The sequence below is a fragment of the Convolutriloba macropyga genome, chromosome 2 (genome assembly GCF_964194025.1).
Source record: "Convolutriloba macropyga chromosome 2, txConMacr16.3, whole genome shotgun sequence".
NCBI classification, from domain to species: Eukaryota; Metazoa; Xenacoelomorpha; order Acoela; family Convolutidae; genus Convolutriloba; species Convolutriloba macropyga.
This window is the reverse complement of record NC_134469.1, coordinates 9,235,205-9,255,212: the sequence shown is the minus strand read 5'-3', so window position 1 is coordinate 9,255,212 and position 20,008 is coordinate 9,235,205. Positions and strand designations below refer to the sequence as shown.

The window sequence follows — 20,008 nt, the reverse complement described above, 5'->3', positions numbered from 1 at the left end:
CATACTTCTGCTGATACTGAATACCGACACGGAGCGATTGGTGTGCATTCGGGGTGCGTCACATTTAATTTCTTCATCGTCTTTTAAATTAGCAGTAGTGTTATCATATTGTGTGAATATGCATGTGGTGTGATGTAGTATGGTGTGAAACAGCGCTGAAACAGGTTAAAAACAGTGTTTTTTAGGCTGATCATCAAAGCTGAAACAGGTTAAGAACAGAATAGCTTTAGGCTGACAATAGATATACAATAATTTTAATCAGGCTGATAATTGTATAATAGTTATGAACAGATCAAAATCAGCATAAAATGAGAAGTACAATTTTATTCTGAAAAAGACACTGATCAGTGTAAATTGACATTAACAGAATCTCGACAAGTATAAAGCAGTCTATATACAGTCTCTGGATTTACAATGATTCAGTACTGCGATGCTCTGGGTGGTCAGCCCGCGTCGCTACACTTATTTATGGAACTTACTGAAGGCACCAAATTAAAGAAACGTTACAGAGCGGCTCAGGTATTTTTTAATGTTGTTTCAATGATCTCGAATAACCGTTATGAATCTCACGTAAGTTATATATTAAATACACACTGTTTGTTGTGTTTTAAGTCATCAGCAAATTTACGTTTATGAATTATATTCCGTGTCTCAGTAAATGTAGTCTTTGAACCAGTATAGAAATAACTATTTAACTTGTCTTTGAAGTGATTGTTGCTTGTAAACTGGGCTCTCAAAGAGTTTACCTGATGCAACGCCTTGTGTACTATAACAATACAGGTGCATGCTTGACTGCATTGATTTATGTAAGATGGGTTTAAGTTTCTTATGAACTGAAAAACAGAGATGGCTTCTTCAAGTTAAATCTGCTTCACAATTTTACAAATTCTTGTTTCGAGAGATCAAATCTATTTCGCTCAAACTCTGAGTCGTTAAGTTGAAACTCTTTTACAATTTGCTAAGTTGAATTGCAAAAGTTTTTGAAAAAAAAATTATTGTCTCATCCTTAAACTGCAGATTGGTATATGAATATAAGTTGTGAAGTTATCTCATGGCCGAGCAGTTAAGAGGCCGCGGTTTGCGTTCTGTTTTTACTGATTACAGCTTTACTTATTACACGTAGCGCTTTGATGTGTGGCAAATTCGCTAACCGATGTGATACCTGTAATTTATGGTGTAAATAATATTGGTTACATTGTTCTGTTTATTGAAAAACCAAGTGTTTGATGTATGCGACTTTTTATTTATCATCTAGTTCATTCTTCAGTTTTATTTGTGTGCTCTTTTACATTTATTGAGTCTTTTTCATACAGAATTCTACGGCTGTAAGGTAAGTTTGCATTGAGTATTTTAAAAATCCGACATCAAAAATGGGCGAAAAATGACACTATTATTTAAAGTGTGAAAAAAAATATCTGTTGCAATTTCTGTTTTTTTCAGCTTTACTTGAGTGTTACTGATTTTCACTGTTCTTGGCGAATTCGGATCGTGGTTTAATAGGACAAAAATCGCGCCTTCGTTGCAAAAAAATTCTATTTCACGCTTTAATCAATCTCGACAGATTTATTTTTGTTCATAAAACCTCTCGTAGTTTGGAAGCGGAACCTTTCGAAAGGGGTTTTCAATTGATGAAGAACATGGGTGATTTATTAAGTTCCCGGATCATGGTAACATAGTAACTCAGCACTGAATCATAGTATTTCAATTCTGCAATTTTACCCTGCACAGTACTATGTTCATGTCATTTTTTATGCTGATCATAGAAATTAGGTGAATTGTATAGATGCAAACTTAAAAAGTCATGGTTTTTTAAACAAAAGAAGGAGGATTGTTAACCCTCATATTAAGTTGCAACCCATATAATACTTTATTTTTTATAAACAAGCGTAAAAACTATATATTTAAACAATTACCACATATCCACAGATGTATGATAACTTAGTCTTGAATGAAATTTCAGTACCTACGATTTTTCCGATAAATGTTAACTTGTTAAATTTTGCAAGTTTCCGTTAAGCCACTAAATAAAGTAGCTCGTGTTGTTCTATAAGTACTCAGAAGAACAGCGTCAAATAATTATGAACAAAGCCAATTTTTAAGAGAAAAAACTATTTTCCAAGTCAATTGTGAACAGGAAAACAAAAAGAGTCATTTTAAAGTCACATTTGAACACCATTGACTGTTTTGATGGCCACTGCCAAAAACGGTGTTTTAGAGATAAATGGTTTATTATTTGTTGCATCAGTTAACTGAAGAAAAAATTCATCTTTCAAAAATTTCAATTTTCAAAAACTCCCGTTTCAGTTTAAATAATTATTTTTTTATATGCTGTCATTTCCAGGTTAATCTCATGTTCGCTTTTAATTCAGCAAAATTCAACAAAAAGCAGGAAAATTTGTGCTTTAGATCAATTTAACTCCTTAATTTGTTCGTTTGATCCATTCAGCTGTAAAAATAGGAAAATATTTAGTGCATAAACAATTATGCAAAGTTATTCAACGCGCACTTCCTGCTTTTTTAAAATTTATTGCAATGATTGTTTCATCGCATGTGGGAGCTAGTTATAATTAACATCTGTATCTTTTATTTACTGAGGAACTTCTGCTTTACGTAGAAAAATTATGAATTAAGCTGTGTTTTATCCTCCGCCAAACAAAAGCAACAAGAAGGCCTGATAATATGCGTTCGCACATGATGTTCCGACCCCACTCATCCACAATATCGGCTTAACTGTCTACCAAATCAGGAAGAAATAGGAAACTTTCAATGAATCTGAGATATTGATTGAAATTAATTGTTGTATGAATAACAAGAAAAACAAAAATTCCAAAAAAACAACAAACATTTAAATCCAAAAATCAATGTCTACTTTTTTGATAAAAATACAAAATAACAAAGTCAAAATTGTGTCAAATAAAATCTAAACTAAAAACAAACTAGTTTTTTCCTAACTGAAAAAAACATGGGACAAGTCCTTGATGAGATGCGGTAACAGTTTGTCCAAAAATAACAAAAACGACAAAGTTAAAAAATGGTTTGTTTTCATGAAAACATATCAATTCAGTTAATGAAAGCCATTAGATATCAATTGAAATCTTTAAAAAGTTCTCCGTTCAATCATACCGCAAAATGAATACTAGACCTGTCATTATCCACAATATGTCGTACGTCTATAAAAATAAACAACAATTTCAGACGAAAAGAATCCATTAAACTTTGCATGAAAACAGCTTCGAAGCCGTCAGAACCATAGTCTAAACCAAAAAGAAAGTAGACTCAACTGTGGTTGCTTTGAACGTCATTAGTGTTATCTGTGACCTGTGAATTATGAGACTAGGTAACAACTTTTAAAAAGAACAAAATGAGAAAAGTTGTAAAATACATTTGCATTTTTCGAAAACAATGATTTTCAATGACATAAAAACAATAGCTAGCGACTGAAATAGATAAGTTCTTTTTTTTTCTCGACAGAAAGTCAATGAGATCTGCTATTATCCGGAATATGTCATTTGTCTACAAAAAGAGCAATAAATAGACAAAAAACTGAAAATTAGATAAATATTTGCAAAAAACGGTATCGAAGCCATTAAAACAATAAGCGAAAAAAATTTGCAAAGGTCAATAGTCCATTATTTTTATGAAAATTTTCAAATTGAAAACGACCATAAGCTTTTAAATAAAAAAGGGATAGGTTTTCTTGAAACTCCCTAGAGAACCAATTGGACCTGTTATTAGTACGCCTTGATTCGAATTCTTTTTTTTTTGAAACTAAATTAGAAAAAGCAAAAAAACGAAAAGATTTGAAAGAAAACATCGAGTGATTACAATCCGAACTTTTTTCTTTAAGAAACAACGATTACACCAAAACTTGCTATGGCCGTTCGTCTGTTAGGAACACTTAACTATTCTGAATGTTATGTTTGGATAATTTGACAGAAAAAAGTCAAGATAACCAAAATATTTGATGTATTTTGCCTAACTATTGAACTAAATTAGCGCAAAAACTGCAAAATTTTAATTCAAGAACTCTCAAAGGATTCTCAAGTGAATCTAGCTATTTTTGTAGTTAACAAAGATTGCTAATATTGCTAATTTAGGTACCTGAAACGCGCTTTTGAAAGGTGAAAAAGCGAGAGAACAATGAAACTAATGTGAATTGAAACCTTGTTTTTCGCTTGCGAAATAAAACTAAAAATATCTCGCTTAATGGGTTTTTCAAGATTTTTCCAATGGTTCCACATATAACCGCAAAAGATATCCGTCGGCCAAAATTGGCTCGACAAAAGAGGTTTGTCTAAATTCCTAACTCCCATTTAATCGAGGGTTGGAGCAAAAATTTTGAAAATAGAAACAATTAAAATGCGTTCAGATTAAAAGGATAGTATTTTTCGAAAATCAGCAAAAAATTTTTCAAATCTTTTTGAAGATTAGCGCGACTAGCGATGCGAAGTTGCTATCGTTGAATAATCTTTATCCAATTTTATCCTTTCTCTACAAATTGCGTTATTTGAGCTTATCTTCCAGATAGCCACGGCTGGTTTGTTTTAAAATTATGCTGTTAAATTTATCCTATACGAATGTTAATTTATCCGGTACAGGAACCTAGCGTAAAGTACTAAGCTTAAAATGCTTAAAATTAGTCCTTCAAGCTCAGCTTTAACAGTGTGTTTTTATTGTAACGGCTGCACGCGTCATTTTGTGCGATCATCCTTTGAAAAAATAAAGCATTGAAAACATGAACAATGTATTTCCCCCTTTTTATAAGATTAAATTTTTAGAACGCGTCCTGAACTGCTTATTTCCTCACAATATATAACTGGTCGGAAAAAAATGGAAAAATAAAAGCGTTATAGCTTTGCATTTTTATTCCTGGAATATAGAATCACACAGCATTTGAGCCATTGGGTTATAAGTTGGGAATTACCATAGCAACGGGTGGTCTATGGGAATACTCGCTATTTGATTGTGGAAGAATAAAAGATACATTTCTTTGATCGTATTCGCTCCGTGCAGAGCTTTGCCTTCTAGCTTACCATACCGCTGCTTTTTTACATGTATACAGTTTACCTTTAGTGTTGGTTGCACGTAGAAATAGTTCAGACTGCACCAGTTTGGTAGCGCCATAGTCTATTTGGGCAGCATTCGTTTATCCTATAGGTGTTATTTTGAAACATTAGTTCTAAACTAACCCGCTTATTTAGAGAAACTGCGGCTTCTTTATATTTGGGCTCTAGTTTGTATTATTTACTACCGGGAAATTGGAATTTAACCAATTTTCCTGAACAGACGGACATCTTTTGAACATTTTATTTGTGTGTGATAGAAAACAGCAACAAACAGCACTGCATTCATTGATGTTATAAGACTGGTTTATTAATAGACTGGTTCATTAAAGACTGGTTTATTAATGGAGCTGACGGTGGACGCATTTGAGAAGGTGGTGTTTGAGAATATTCCCACTCTTCTGAGCTGGTCGCGAAGACCCAGTCGAGAAGATGTCTACCTGTCACAGGTACGTTTTTTTTCTAAATTGACCCTTCATTTGACAATTTTATCCCTTTATATTTGTATGTAAATTGTAGTGGGTACATAATAGACAATATCTACTATCAGTGCAAAACATACATTCGTTTGTTTTGTTCACAATGTAAATAAGGAAGCAATTTTTTTCCACGAGGGGAGGAAATAGTTCCGACTATATGATTCAGCTGAAAACTTTCAGTCAATAAGATTCGTTTAACAAATCTCAGCGCAACCTTTTTATTCGCTGAACTAAATAAATATAAAAAATAAACTTTAAAGAAAAAGTGTTTTAAAGTGTTTTATTACGAAAAAACGAAAAAAATTTTTTATGTATTATGGAATTTACTTCGAGTTTTTAATCAGATCCAGGCATGTGAAATTAGTCTGAAACAAGGTTTTAAACTTTTCGAAAGCCCTTTTTTGTCAGTTTAATGCTTTATGTTCAAAATGGTTTTAATAATATTTGTGTAGCAAGAAGCCCAGTTTTTAAAATGTTGAAAGTTCTGTGAGTCTAATCAAGCGTTCTGTTTCGTTTTGGTAAATGAAAGGAAAATTTGAATTTTTTAATTATTCATCAAACCAGGAGTTCTAATTTTTAGACAATTAGATGTAAAGCGCAGAAAGATGACTGGTGTTTACTTTTTTGCCCGAAATCTACCCTATGATTTTGAGAATTTTATTGTATTTCATCGATTCTGTGAAAGTTTCCCTAAGTTTTAAAGGCCATGCCTAAACTTCGGCAAAGAACGCGAGAGCTGGAAAACCCAGTTTTCTTCTTTTAGAAAAATATTTATACCGCAAAAAAAAACAAATTTCTCTAAACCCGTTTGCATACTGTAAACTGCAAAATTTTTCCATTGTTACCGCTAAAGACAAAAAAAGAAAGCCAGGCCAGCATATGGTCCTCTCCCTCATCACATGAGGTCAGAACAATGAAAGCAATCAACAACTTGCAAACGCTAGGTAATTATGCTGGTTCCCAAGTATATTACAACCGAAACTCTGCCGTCATTTGTCCTTTGAGATGTGAGCGCAATACGTCCTACATTAGTCGGTTATGTTTATTATTATTTACTAAAACTGAAAGAAGACTATTTATGATTGAGACTTCTCCAGACTAAAACGTAATGATGACAACAATATAACGGTTGTGCTACCAATCAGTTGCGACGAGGAAAACTTTGCACCGCACAGTTTGTTTCAGTGGTTCAAAATCTTTCCTGATATTTTTCCTTTTCAGTTTATTTTTGTAACTATATTTCCGCTATTTTCTTACCCTTGCTTTACAATCCAGATTTAACTGTTTATTGGGATATTTTGCGATATTTGAATTAAAGGATCAAAGCCATTTGCTACGGATAATTTTGTGGAGCCTTGCTGGTTTGCTATGTTATTTTCCCCTTTTTCTTCATATCACCTGACTATTAATCTACCTGTAACCCTAAACAGAACTGGGTACTAGGATTCAACAGTTGCCATGACAACAAAGTGGGCAAAAACAAACAACTAATACAAAAGAGTTTTCTACTCTCAGTTTTTATTTCTCTATGTTTGGAGAGCTCGGCAAGCTCAGCTTCAAAATCGCAGGCCCCGTTTCTTTTCGTGAAAATATATTCAATTGGTATCTGGAGCGAGCTTTATGACAGGCCTCCCGGACTCCATCTTCCGTCAGAATTTTTCGACTACATCTTTTGTTGCTGATCGAATTGCTGTGTCAGAACATGCGATGGTTTCTGTAAGTTGAGCAAATTTGTGTCACCCTCGTTTGTCACTGTCTCCGACCAACCAAACGAGGTCTCCTTGGTGCAGGTTTTTGTCGGATATGCGTTTCCATTTTTTATTGTTCAAAGTTGGCAGGTACTTTTTCGGAACCTGTCTCAGATGAGATTGATTAAGTTTGTTTTTCTCTGTGACTGGTAAATATGGTAGCTTAGTGTTTCTGTTACCAAACAGGGACTGCTTTGACGTAAAAGCTTACAAACCGCTTACAACAGAACTGAATGGTGTCAATGGTCTGCCACTCAACGTCTGCCCAACAAGACACATTGTTTTTGAAAACCCATCTTCCGTAATTGATCGGTTCCCCAACAATGCATATATTGCTTTCTTGCGACTTCTGACTAATCGCTCCCACAATCATCGAAAATGAGTTGCTGTGGGCGGATTGAGCTGCCATCTCATTCCCCGTTGAAATAAATTTCCTGCGTCTCTTCTCTGCTCCATGCTGCTTCCATACTCTTAGAACTCTTGGTCTGCTCCAACAAAGTTTGTCCCGTTGTCACTGATTGTTTTTATTGGTTTGCCTCTTCGCGCTATGGATTGCGTTTAGACAACTGTCATTTTCCAGTTTTGGGACTCTCTCTCTCTCTATATATATATATATATATGCACAGTTCGTACTGTTAAAGTTGTAAACAAACAAAGCCATCGACTTTCAATTTTGCGCCCATTGTTGATACAAACTTTTAAGCATTGGGTCCTTTTGGAATCTTCGCACCAATAAGTATATCTGAGCAAAGGCTGATCTGTATTTGGTCTGTAGGTTCGGATTTGGTTCACTCCAAATCATTCCCACTTTTTAGCGGTCGCCTGTGAACTTTGTCGTACTCTCTAGCATCTGTTGTGCCTAACTGACTAACTGACAACGGTTGATTTTGGACGCATAGGTTTCTATGTCCCACCTTGTCTGGATTTTCGTCAGGACAGCGAAATTTTCACTTCCTGTTCCTATCTTGTAGTCTTTTGCTTTTTGTAGTTCGTCCGCATCTTGGCCCAGAATGATGCGTGTTTCCTTGAAATTCAAGTTGCTGTTCGGGATAGAACTCAAGTGTGTTTTGTGTTCTTGGTACGGATATCCCAATGAGTTTGACCAGTGTACAAACACATCGAGCAGGTAGACCTTTGAATGCAGTCGCTTTGTTCTTAGAAGAGCTTTCTCTGTCTTCAGAGTTTTTTTCCTCGAATACCAGCTACTTGAAGCGTATAATTGGTGCCTCAAGCTTGCAACTTCTCATGAATGCTTTGATCATTGAATGATATTGTTGATCCACAATTGAGAAGAGCGTTTTTGTTTAGCGGTTGCTACCGCTCCTTATTGAGACCGGATTATCGTAAGAAACCCCGCAACTTCGTTCCTTTGGTTTTTCGTTTGTGCGCTTACATTGTCTGCGGGATTGCCACCGTCCATTTAATATTTGATGGAAGCAATCGATGGTAATTTTTTGGCACGCATCTGTTTTATAACACACACGTTGACTCTGCAATCGTTTTAGCATTTACTTTTCCCGGGCATCCACAACACAATTGTTGCTTCCGCACTGCTACTTACCGATCGTTAATTTTCATGTTCCTGAATAATTGACAGTTCTAATAACGGTGAGTGCCAGCTAGCTAACACAGATCGCTTGGCTTTGCATTCGTTTTTTTTGCGTATTGCACTGACTTTTGATGTCTTTAAGTATGGTTTTTCTCCTTTTAATACGCTTGTCTTTTTTTGCGTTATTCTTTAAACGCTGAGAAACCATCATGCACGAATGCATTTTGTGATAACCATTCTTCAAATTGATTATATCAGTCATTCCTGGTCCTTGCCATCAACATAAAACTATAATTTCTCTTTGAATATCTGTAGTGGCTTAACAATGGCCGTATATAACTGTTAACATGAATGCAAATCACCACTCTGTTTGTTATCCCTGAGTAGTTTTACAAAATTAAATACAGTAACAAGAAATTGAATCAGGATTGATGAGTCTCGAGGCTTTACTTAATTTGTTTTCCACTGGATCTCGAGCTGCTCCTCTAAAATCACATGCGGTCTTTCAATTTTTTTAAGAATGGTCCATACAACGATGTACATTTATCCAGACTCCCGTTGCTGAGTTTTGTTTTGACGGTTAATAGCTTTTTCAAGTGGCTCATTTTCTCTCAATCGTGATGCTAGACCATTCAAGTCACTGTAGTGGGTTTTTTTAAAGATTGTTCTGCTTCAGTTTTGGGAAACTTCTACTTCTTAGATGTCCAATGTCTGTCCGCATACTTACTTTTTGCCAAACATCTCTGTCTTCAACACCTGATGAATGATGTCGAGACTTCAGACACTGTTGATAAAGCCTATCTTCAATTTGTTCAGGGTTGACGTGAAAGCGGGTTTCTGTTCGACCTGGTGTTTGTGTTTCGTTCATCATACTGGCCCAATCCGAAATATTTCTCTTTTTTTCGTGTCTAACTGAAAGGTTACTTGTCACGAGCGTTGGTTGATTGAGAACGCAGTCATCCTTGTTCGTTTTTGTGATTTGCACTCTAGGTTCGAATCCAATTCCAACAAAAACTCAGCAAATTTTTGCTTCGCTGAGCGTGTTTCCGAAACGTTTTTTATGTCTTGATTGTTTGTTTGTTCGTTTGGTGTAACACCGTTCACTCTTGCATGGCTCGTGTTATGATCTCATCTGAGAGCCAACAATTTTGATCTGACGGCTTTGAACCATTTGCAGGCGGTTCTGCTTCAGACGACTGAGCAACTGAATGACATTGCTAATTTGACATAATTTGTCCGTGAATATATAGTAAACAATCGTTATAGTGGCTGCTAGAGAACCTATGTTGTTCTAGTTTATGATTGCGAAACAAATTCAAATCACTTCAATTTTCACTTATTGCTTGTATCTGTTGATAGATTGGTTTGAATATGCGGGGCCGATAGCCGTTTTGAATTATGTCTTACCTTTCTCGCGTTTTTAATCGAAGTGGATCCAGGCAGCACTGAATCTGCTGTTTTTTCAGGCTGCTGTCGTTCCCTGATTGAGACATTTTGTTTTGTAGTTTAGGCAGCAGCTTGATTTGAGAAGTTAACCTCGTGGTTCTCTCAATTCATTCAACAATAGCTTGCCTTCCACTGTGAGTGTTGGTGAACTAAATGTAGCGGCTGATTTGCCAAACAGTTAAGACAGAAATAGCTTTACACCGCCCATTTCTTTTCAACGGTTGAAATATATCCAGATATTTCGCCTTTGCATTTGGCATTTGAAATTGTATATCCGCTTTAATGTTTACCGTTGCATTACAATTCAGTTTTGACTGTTTGCTATTTTTAGTTTATTTAAAATTGACGAAGCTGACTGGTTAGTTACAGATCACAAAATACGGGATCTCTCTCTATATATACCAATACAGAGCGATATGAAAATAAATCGAAGACAATTTGTATGTCTAAGATGTGTTTATGCAAAAATGTTCAAGTCTAACCTATGTGGGGTTTTGATTATTTAATCACCGATTGAAAGACCATAAGCTGAGGTTCGTAACAGATGAATTGCAGCTCAAACAATTCGTAGATGCAGTTCACAGTAACAAATAAATTACTGCTCAAAAACATTTTCCAATACAAGACACAGAATTTTACTGCTCATGAATACTTAAAACGCAAGACACAGTCAGATCCTATTTACTGCTCGAGACAGTTGTTTTTTTACTTCGCAGTGTTTTGCTGGGTTATAGGAAGCAACTCGTCTGCTAAAGATTTTTGAGTTTGTTGGGTCGCTATTTTTATTCCCCATTTTTTTTCGTTTCACGTGACTATTACTGTACTGATTTGATTTCCACAAGCTATGGAGCTGCTTCCCTAGATGCTGTCTTCCATTTTTTAAGAATGCTACAGACAACGCTGTAAAACTATCCAGACTCCCGTTGCCGGGGTTGCCGATTTTGTTTTGACTGTTAATAGCTTTTTCAACTGGCTCATTTTCTCTGAATCGGGAATGATGCGTTTATGGACTGTTGCAGTAAACATGCTAGTGGTTTTTGTCAAAACTTTTTGGCTTCAGCTTTGGGAAACTGTTACTTCTTGGATGTCCAGTGCTTGTCCGCATACAAAAGTGCTTGTGATGTCCAGTGCTTGTGCAAAAAATCAAAAAATCTCTCCTCAACAATTGATAAAGGATATCCAGATTTTAGAGACTGTTGATAAAGCCTATCTTCAATCTGTTCAGGGCTGACATGAATGTGTGTTTTTGTTTGAACTGGTGTTTGTGTTTGGTTCATTATACTGGCCGACACCGAGAAACTCTTTTTTTCTTGTCTAATTGAAAGGTTACTTGTCACGAGCGTTGGTTGATTGAGAACGTACGTCATCCTTGTTTGTTTTTGTGATTTACAATTTGCACTCTAACTCTCGCCCGCTCCAGAAGATGATGCTGCATCGCCAAAACTTTTAATCTGCATTTCCAGCTCCAGTGTCCCTCTATTAATTTCGGTTCTTCTGAGTTTCTTTTTTGGTTCGAATCCAATTCCAACGCATACTCAAGAAACTTTTCTTCACTAAGGATTTTTCGGGAACGTCTTTAATGTCTTGATTGTTTGTTTGTTCGTTTGGTATAACAACGTTCACTCTCGCATGGTTCCTGTGTGTTATGATTCCATGTTTTGACTTGTCGGCAATGAATCAATTAGAGTCAGATCCGCTTCAGACAACTGAGCAATCGATTGACTTTGCTAAATTGACATATCTTTCTTTGCGTGAATATAGAGTTAACAATTGTTTTATAGGCTGCTAGAGGACCTATGTTATTCTAATTTATAATTGCGAAACAATTTCAAATCACTTCGTTTTTCAAGGTAGTTATTAAAGGTGGTTGCAATTTGCTTGTATCTGTTAGCAGATTGGTTTGCATTTGCTGGGCGGGTTACCGTTTTGAAGTTTGTCTTACCCTTTTCCCGTTTTTGCTCGAGTGGGCTGTAGGCAGCTCTGAATCTGCTGTTTTTCCAGGCTGCTGCGACTCCCTGATCCATTTACTTCGTTTTATGATTTAGGCAGCAGCTTGATTCTTTACTGATAATTTCTTGATTTGAGAAGTTAACTTTATTGTTCTCTCAGTTCATTCAACAAGAGCTTGCCTTCCACTGTGCGTGTCGGCAGTCCAAATGTAGTGGCTGATCTTCCAGTCAATTGCGATGGAGAAAGCTTTACACCACTCATTTCTTTTCAACGGTTGAAAATATATCCGGATAATTTGCCTTTGCAGTTCGCTTTTGAGTTTGTATAGCCGCTTTATTTTTACCGTTGCATTACAATTTAAAATTGTCTATTTGTTATTCTTAGTTTTTTAGAAATTGAATCTGACTGGGTCGCTACAGATCACACAATACGGGATCTCTCTATCTGTACCAGTGCAGAACGATATGGAAACAAATCATAGACAATTTATATGTCTAAGATCTGTTTATGCAATAATATTTTAAGTATAATTTATGTTGGGTTTTGCGTTTTCACTCACGAGATGAAATACCAGAAGCGGGGTTTTGTAACAGTTGAATTGCAACTCAAATAATTCGTAGCTACAGTACAGAGTAACAAATAAATTACTTATCAAGAATAATTTTCAATACCAGACACTGCAAATTACTGCTGAAGAATACTTAAAACGCAAGACACAGTGAAACGTTATTTACTCCTCGAGACAATTTGTTTTTGCGTTGCAATGTTTTGCTGAGTTAAAGGAAGAAAGCCGTTTGCTAATGATTGTTGAGTCTTGTTGGGTTGCTATTGTTATTCACTCTTTTTCTTAATTTCACGCAACTTTTTCTGTACTTTTAATTATAAACAGAACTGGGAATATTACTATGAATAGACAGCTGTTATGAAAGCAGAAAGTGGACAAAAATTTACAATTAATACAAAGAATTTTTCCCTCTCAGTTTTTAAGCTTCTATCTTCTTACGCATGCTCCGCAAGCACAGCTCCAACAAACAAAGATTTCTTTAGATAACAAGTCACAGGAGTTTTGAGCGCCTTTGCGCACGTTAACAAATCAGCATCTCGTCGTCTAGAAGACAACTACTGAGCGGCCTTAAGATATAGCGCACTTTTTCCTTAAGAAACAATTAAAAACTCTCAAAAGCTTTTGTATACCACGATGGCTAAACATTTAATTAAAACTGCTATTTTTAAACACACAAGCACACGAATAATCAGAGAAAAACTTAAGCTAATTACATTAATAAAATTGGCGAAACTGAAAACTGGATACTGTCATCTGTTGAACTAATGATTGAATCGAGTTTGTGTTAATGTAGCCAATCTCTGTCAAATATTGGCTCAATGTTAATGCTTTTTATACGTCTTGCAGGAATGTTAAACGGGAACTCAAGAGAGCAACCATTTGCTGGGATGGTTACAAATGGTACCATTTTGGGCACAAATAGTAGATTCCTTGATAAATTTCTTCCTTATGTTTTTGAAAAAGAAAAGTGAAGGAGAATCTTGATATTTGTTGTGAGGACAATAAAGTTTTCCTATTTGTGGCTTTGCCGCCAAGGCTTTTCTCTAATGAATGGCTTTGTTCATCATTATTGATTTGTATAATTCTATATTTTCGCAAATTGAAATTAAAGAGAAACAAAGTTTTGCTATATCTCGCGACCAATTTTTCGATAGATAATAAAAAATGTTTTTGCCTTTGGATTGATCCTGATTTTATTTTAACAAATTATGATTCTCTTATTTACTCAAATTTTATTTTCGTGCACGAAAAGTTTGAAAATTTTTGAATTCCAAAATACTAAGTTAATTTAACATTTCAGTGAAGCAATGTTTGAAGTCGCAGTATAATTTGGGCTTTCACAATAAAGCGCCACTATTTTAAAATTAATTTTACTTTAAAAAGTTGCCTCATTTCTGACTGATTTGTGGTTGTGTTACAGCGAAGTGTTTTTCAAATAATGCTTTTCAATGTTACACTGTATTTTAATGAACTATAAAGTGAATTTTTAGAAAGAATTCGTGCAAGCTATCTTCGCTCACTACAGTGGAGATTATGCTGAGACTTCGCTAACTACAACTGATCGACGCGATTTGGCTGGCAGTAGTAGCAACACAACAACAGAACAAACAATCAGTGAGTGTTTTTTTTTGTTTTTTTTTGTTTTTATAACTGGTCGCAATATGTTCGAGTAAACGACGCTGGTAATATATCCAAATTGATCTGGCCTTTGTTTCTCTGACAGACATGTCAATATTTCAAAGTGATTACCCGGATCTATCGCCAAGTCAATTTCACTACTGGGCATATCTAAATCTTGGTCTTATTTCATTGCGGATTCAGAACTATGATCATGTCACTTTTTACACTTGGCAGTCTAAATCAAGTCTGGGCTGAGACTTGGCAAGGCTGATCCAAGTCTGATTTAAGACTTGACAATTCTAAATTTCTAAATCCAAGTTTCCGTAAGTCGAAATTAGCCGAAAAAAAAACGTCTCAAATAGCCAAAAAAACGTCTAAAATAGCCGAAAAACCTTAAAAAATAGCCGAAAAAAACGTCAAAAATAGCCGAAAAAGTCAAGATGAAAAATAGCCGAAAAAACGTCTACGTTAACCGAAAAAACGTCTAAAATAGTTGGAGAAACGTCAAAAATAGCCGAAAACAACGTCTAAAATAGCCAAAAAAACGTCCAAATTAGCCGGAAAAACGTCAAAAAAAGCCGAAAAAACGTCAAAAATAGGCGAAAAAAACGTCAAAAATAACGGGGGAAACGTCAAAAATTCGGCTTAAAACGGCTGAGAAATGGCTGAAAACGGCCCAGAAACAGTTGAAAACGGCCCAAATTGACCTTCCCGGTTCCCCTGGCATCAGTTGGCATCAGTTGAAATGAGTTGGCATCAGTCTGCATCAGTTTTCAGGGGTCACCGAGAAAGTGCCCCTGAGAAAGTGCCCCGTTGCGAACTTTTTTTGAATTCGAAATTTTCACTCGAAATTTTTTGAAAAGTTGGTTTTGACTTCCTTGGTTAAGACTTGCCAGACTTGTAAGACTTGTATTTAGACTCGCCCAGTACTGGGAAACGAAATAAAACTTGGAATTAGGCTTGAACAGTACTGATATAGACTTGGAGTTCTGTCCGGGGAATCTATCAAATACTGGATCATCAAGTTGCTTTAAATTTTGGAAAAAAAATTATCCTGCTTTCACCTAACAGTCAGTGAGTATCTGATACAGACTACTAATTCAGAGAAATTTCAGACACTTTTTTCAGATTTTGAAATAATGATACAGAAAATTTTGAGGAAATATACTCTGCACTGAATCTAAATTTCTCTGAGTCAGAGCGAAATTCAGAGTCCTTATTCTCCAAGTTTTCCGTGAAAGACTCCAGAACAAAACATATATCTCAACCACGGCATTTCACTAAATTCAACTAAGTTTCAACTAAGAACTCAAACTGAAAACAGAATGCTATCTAGCTTCTTTTACTGAGAAATTGTATTTCAAAAATATACCGCTATTTTAAAATCATTCGAGCGTATGCTTTAACGTCTCCTAAATCTCAGAGAGTTTGCTGAAAGACCTGGAATGTTGAAATTTGTTAGAAAGTTGAGCGAGTACAACCTAATGTAATTTGCGCGAAAGCTTGACAGGAAGCATTGAGGAAAAGACCCACATTTTTTTCTAATGGAGTCCATGTTTATTTTTTGGGTTTTAGTATATGTATAGGGTATAGGTTTTATCTGAAGCCACTTTGATTTGGTAATTAATTGTTTTAAGAAAATGGACAACGAGTTTTGGATGTAAAATAAAGTTTGTAATTATTTGATATTTATTGCCGTGTTTTCTGATAGTCACATTAATGACGGGTTGTCATAAACAAAATTAATTGAAAATAATCAACGATTTACTGTTAAAATACCAAGCAGACTTTGCTTATGAACTTAAAAATTAAACGTTTATTGTGAAACCAATTTAAAGCTAGACAGTTTCTGATGTTGATGTTTTTTCAGGGCTAGGAAGAAAAGGCGGCGAGCATTGCTCATTTTTTACACCATGGACCTACAAGCATTAATGGAAGGTGGAGAGAAAAGAACCTAATGTAAATTTTGCATAAGATAAGCTTGACATAGCTTGAAAAGAAGCTCAACTTGTTCAACGTATACTTGGCTAGAGAAGTGAAGCCCTGAGGAAAAAGAAAGAACGTGAGAACGGGTTATAAGAGATGCCCCAGTTCGAGAGCTTAAGATTAGTTGGTGTAAATGGGTAGCACACTAGGCTTGCAAGTGAAAGATGCTGTTTCGAATCCGGTACTAGTCCATTTCCACAGTAGTTGAGCATGCTTAGACCCCCAAACAGAATTGTTTGGAAAGAGGGTAAAATTTTACGGATATGAATATTTCAGTTCCTTGTCGTGATTTTGGCACCGTGACCTTTTCGGAAAACGGCAACACAGCTGATTTCGTCCGAGTTGCCAAAGATTACGTAAAACCGGGAGACCTTCTGGAGTATATCCGTACTTATTGTTCTAACCAGGCGCGGATTGAGAAGTTGGGTTTGGTAGTGTCTGTTCACGGCAGCGTCGGAGACAAACTGATAAATGAGAGCCAGGTGTTAACAGGTACTTTTCTTATTTTCTTCTTTTTTTCTAGCATTAAAAGGCATCAAAAAAAAATAATTAATATCTTACTAAGATACCTTAAACATACGTTATAACAGAAACAACAATTATTGTTCCAACCCAACTTGTGGGGGGAGCAACTATATATACTCAAATGTGTTTTTTGTTCAGTCAATTTTGGCCGATTGATATATTCATCAGAGAGAAATGTGAGTGGTATCATTAAAAAGCTCGTCCAGCGTTCCAAATTAAAAGTGTTTTTATATTTAGATTTTTTCGAGGAGCTTAAAATGTAGTGTGAACACGTGCTATTTGGCTTGATTTTTTTCACTTTTATGGGAATTTTCGTTCAAATTAAGATTTTTTCCAAAAAATGGTAATTCAAAACTACATTTTACGCTTCAAAATTGAACAATGCTGTGTTCTTAAAAAACGAAAGGCAATAAAAAGGCTATTTATGGTCTCATAGGGAGATTTACTACATAAAAAATTGAACTCTATTTGAGAGCTGTTTTTTATAAAACTTTTTCATATTTTTTTTTCAAGTCACTTAGAGACTATCCGCTTTTCATATGAAAGTTCCGTAACGGAAAAAATCCATTGAAAGTCAAAGAATGATTCCCAATGAACGAATAATAGGTTTTGAAGGAATCGCTGAAATGTTCTATATCTTCGACTCTGAGTTTTCGTAATTTTTTTTGAAGTTTTGATTTTATGTTTGAGATTTTAAAACTTTATGTAGTCTTCTGGCAGTTTCGTTGACTAAAGTTCAAATAGGCTCCCTTATGAGCATCATATAAACCTATTTAGTGCTTTGAGTGGACAGCTGATGGCTGTTAAGAATTCAAAAAGAATTCGATTTTTTTTACATTAACGGATCTTAAAATTGTTTCTGTGTACTTGTAAGTCAATCTCAAGGAAATCAGGCCCCATTTCTTTGTCCCAGCAAAAATTAATTTGGATAGCTGTTTTAGTTTCGAACTATTGGTCTTATGAGTTCGAAGCTTTCATAATTTTTTAAAAAAATTTTTGGCTGTTTTTTCATAATCATGGTACCTTTTGAAATCTTATCATTTTTCCTAATTTTGATAATTCCCATTGGTTTAGAGAGGATTTATATTGATCGTAGATAAAAATTTCAGAGAAAAACTTATGGTTTTAATGGCTACTTTGTCATTACAATGACACTTTCTCCTCGCACTTTTCTAATGTATTTTTTGTTTTGGCCTGTAATTGTTGTCGTTTTCATAATCATAAGACTTATTGTGATGACTCATCGATGATTTAGGAAAGATTGATATCATAGAGCGTCATTGAGTCAGAAATTAACGTTTTTATTGAATTCCAATGAAAGATAATTAATTTAATGTCTTTGCGACTACGGGTTTTCTCAAAAATTTAGCGGTTTTAATATATTTGTTCATTTTTTTGTTTTTTTTTTCAAGTCATTTTGTTACAAAAAACAACACCATTGCTGTTAAAATAATTAAATTAAAATAAAAAGCTTTTTACTGACTTTTAATTTTTAAGAGCTTCGAGACTTTTCTCTATCATTTTCTTTTTTTTTTATTTGATGTTTTTGCCTGTTTTTTTTTAATTCTTTATTTAGCCTTGAAACTGTCTCTAAATGCTGAGAGTTCTCAAAAAATTCTAGCTGAGGATTGAATTAATTTTTTCAAGACATTCAGTATATAGCTAACGATCTTAAAGTTTACGATAATTGATTTAAAATTTTTTAAAACTTTTAACTTTTTGTTGCTTTTTTTTGAAAACTTGTAACTTATTCTCGTCATCGAGAGGCCCTATCGGCTTCCTTGTAATTCAAACTTCACCTGTTGTTTGATATTATTTTGTAACTGTTGTTTTGTTTTTGCACAAAATGCATTTTCACAAATATTTGTGATTTGTCAATGTTTGTCTTCTTTTAGCAAATTTGCGTAATAACAATTAAATGATCGTCAAATTAAGACTGGTAAAATTTTTAACGTTTCAGTTTAATCTTTAATGATTTTGTGATATAGCATAAAATTTTTACAATTGCAATAAGAAACAACATAATATTCAGATGATAGCTAATGATTTCAATTTCCTAAATAATTAGTTTTTTTTTCGCAAATTGTTTGTGTTTTTAGTTATTCTGCACCTTTAGTCCGTTTGTATGGCATAAGCTAACTAAAGACAATTCCTCTTGGTTCCTTAATAATTCTTTAGTAGTTATCTAGAATTATTTGTTAAAAGCTACGGCTTTTTAAGAGATGAAAAGCTTTTTCGTTTAAAAGCTCTTGATTTTTTTTGAGTTTCGCCTCTTTGTTTTCCTTTTTGTCGATTTGTTACCTAGTCTCATTAAAGCAAAGTCCCATCCGCTTTGTAATCAAGAAAAAGTAAAATTGTGCAGTTGGCGTTTTGTTTGGTTGTAATTTGACGTTGTTACTGGGTGCTTTTAGTTTCAGGTTTTGTGTTTTTGCTGTGTTTTGTTGTTTGTTTTTTTTTCTCTTAGCCTTCTTAATCGTAGATCTCGTGAGCGCTCTAATGAGGTATGGCATTATGTAGTTCAATTTGTAGTCTGGGCGTGTAACAGTTTCTTTAAACACAAACATCCATTTTTAATTATCTCTTCATTTGCTTGACAATTAAGTCAAAAATGTAGATGAGCTCGGGTCGGAACATGATGTGCTAATGCACATTATCGAGCCTCCCTGTCATAACATATTTTTTCGTTAGTTTGTCGGTTGTTTAGTTTTTAAAAATCGGATATTTGCTCACGTTATAGATCTCAGTAATTAAACGTTGTTTTTGCGGGAATTTTACAGTTGAGGCTAGCAATTTTTTTGATGATTAGTTTTCAAAAAGTTAACTGCTATTATTCGTACTACCTATTTTTTTCGGATCGTTTTTTTATGCTTTTGACTTTTCGTCCTCAACATCGGGAAAGACAGATGAAACCCGTAGGGCATCAATTTGTTTTATATGATTAAAGCTAGATTCAGTGCTCTGTTTTTTATATACTAGGCCCTAAGTGCACAAACCCCCCGAAGATGCTAAGAAGACAAAAAATCATAGTGAGGGGCAGTTTTTTTGGCAGTTTAGCTAGCCACTGAAGAATTCTACCT

At 34.8% G+C, this 20,008-nt stretch overlaps 2 protein-coding genes across 4 annotated transcripts in view; one reads left to right on the top strand and one right to left on the bottom strand.

The window, feature by feature from the left end:
- LOC142356259 (serine/threonine-protein kinase MRCK alpha-like) overlaps nt 1-20,008 on the bottom strand; it is a 521,049-nt gene that overhangs the window by 132,356 nt on the left and 368,685 nt on the right. The window lies entirely within an intron of this gene.
- The window catches only part of LOC142356298 (transient receptor potential cation channel subfamily M member 5-like), a 57,519-nt gene continuing 38,464 nt past the window's right edge, over nt 954-20,008 (top strand). Inside the window, exons 1-4 of one of the 3 annotated variants that reach the window (XM_075408251.1) lie at nt 954-1,330; nt 4,779-5,512; nt 14,291-14,414; nt 16,683-16,898. In XM_075408251.1, the coding sequence (XP_075264366.1) occupies nt 5,408-5,512; nt 14,291-14,414; nt 16,683-16,898 (445 nt within the window). In that variant the 5' untranslated portion in view covers nt 954-1,330; nt 4,779-5,407. The remainder of the gene's footprint in view (nt 1,331-4,778; nt 5,513-14,290; nt 14,415-16,682; nt 16,899-20,008) is intronic. The other 2 variants (XM_075408246.1, XM_075408240.1) reach the window with 2 other exon arrangements.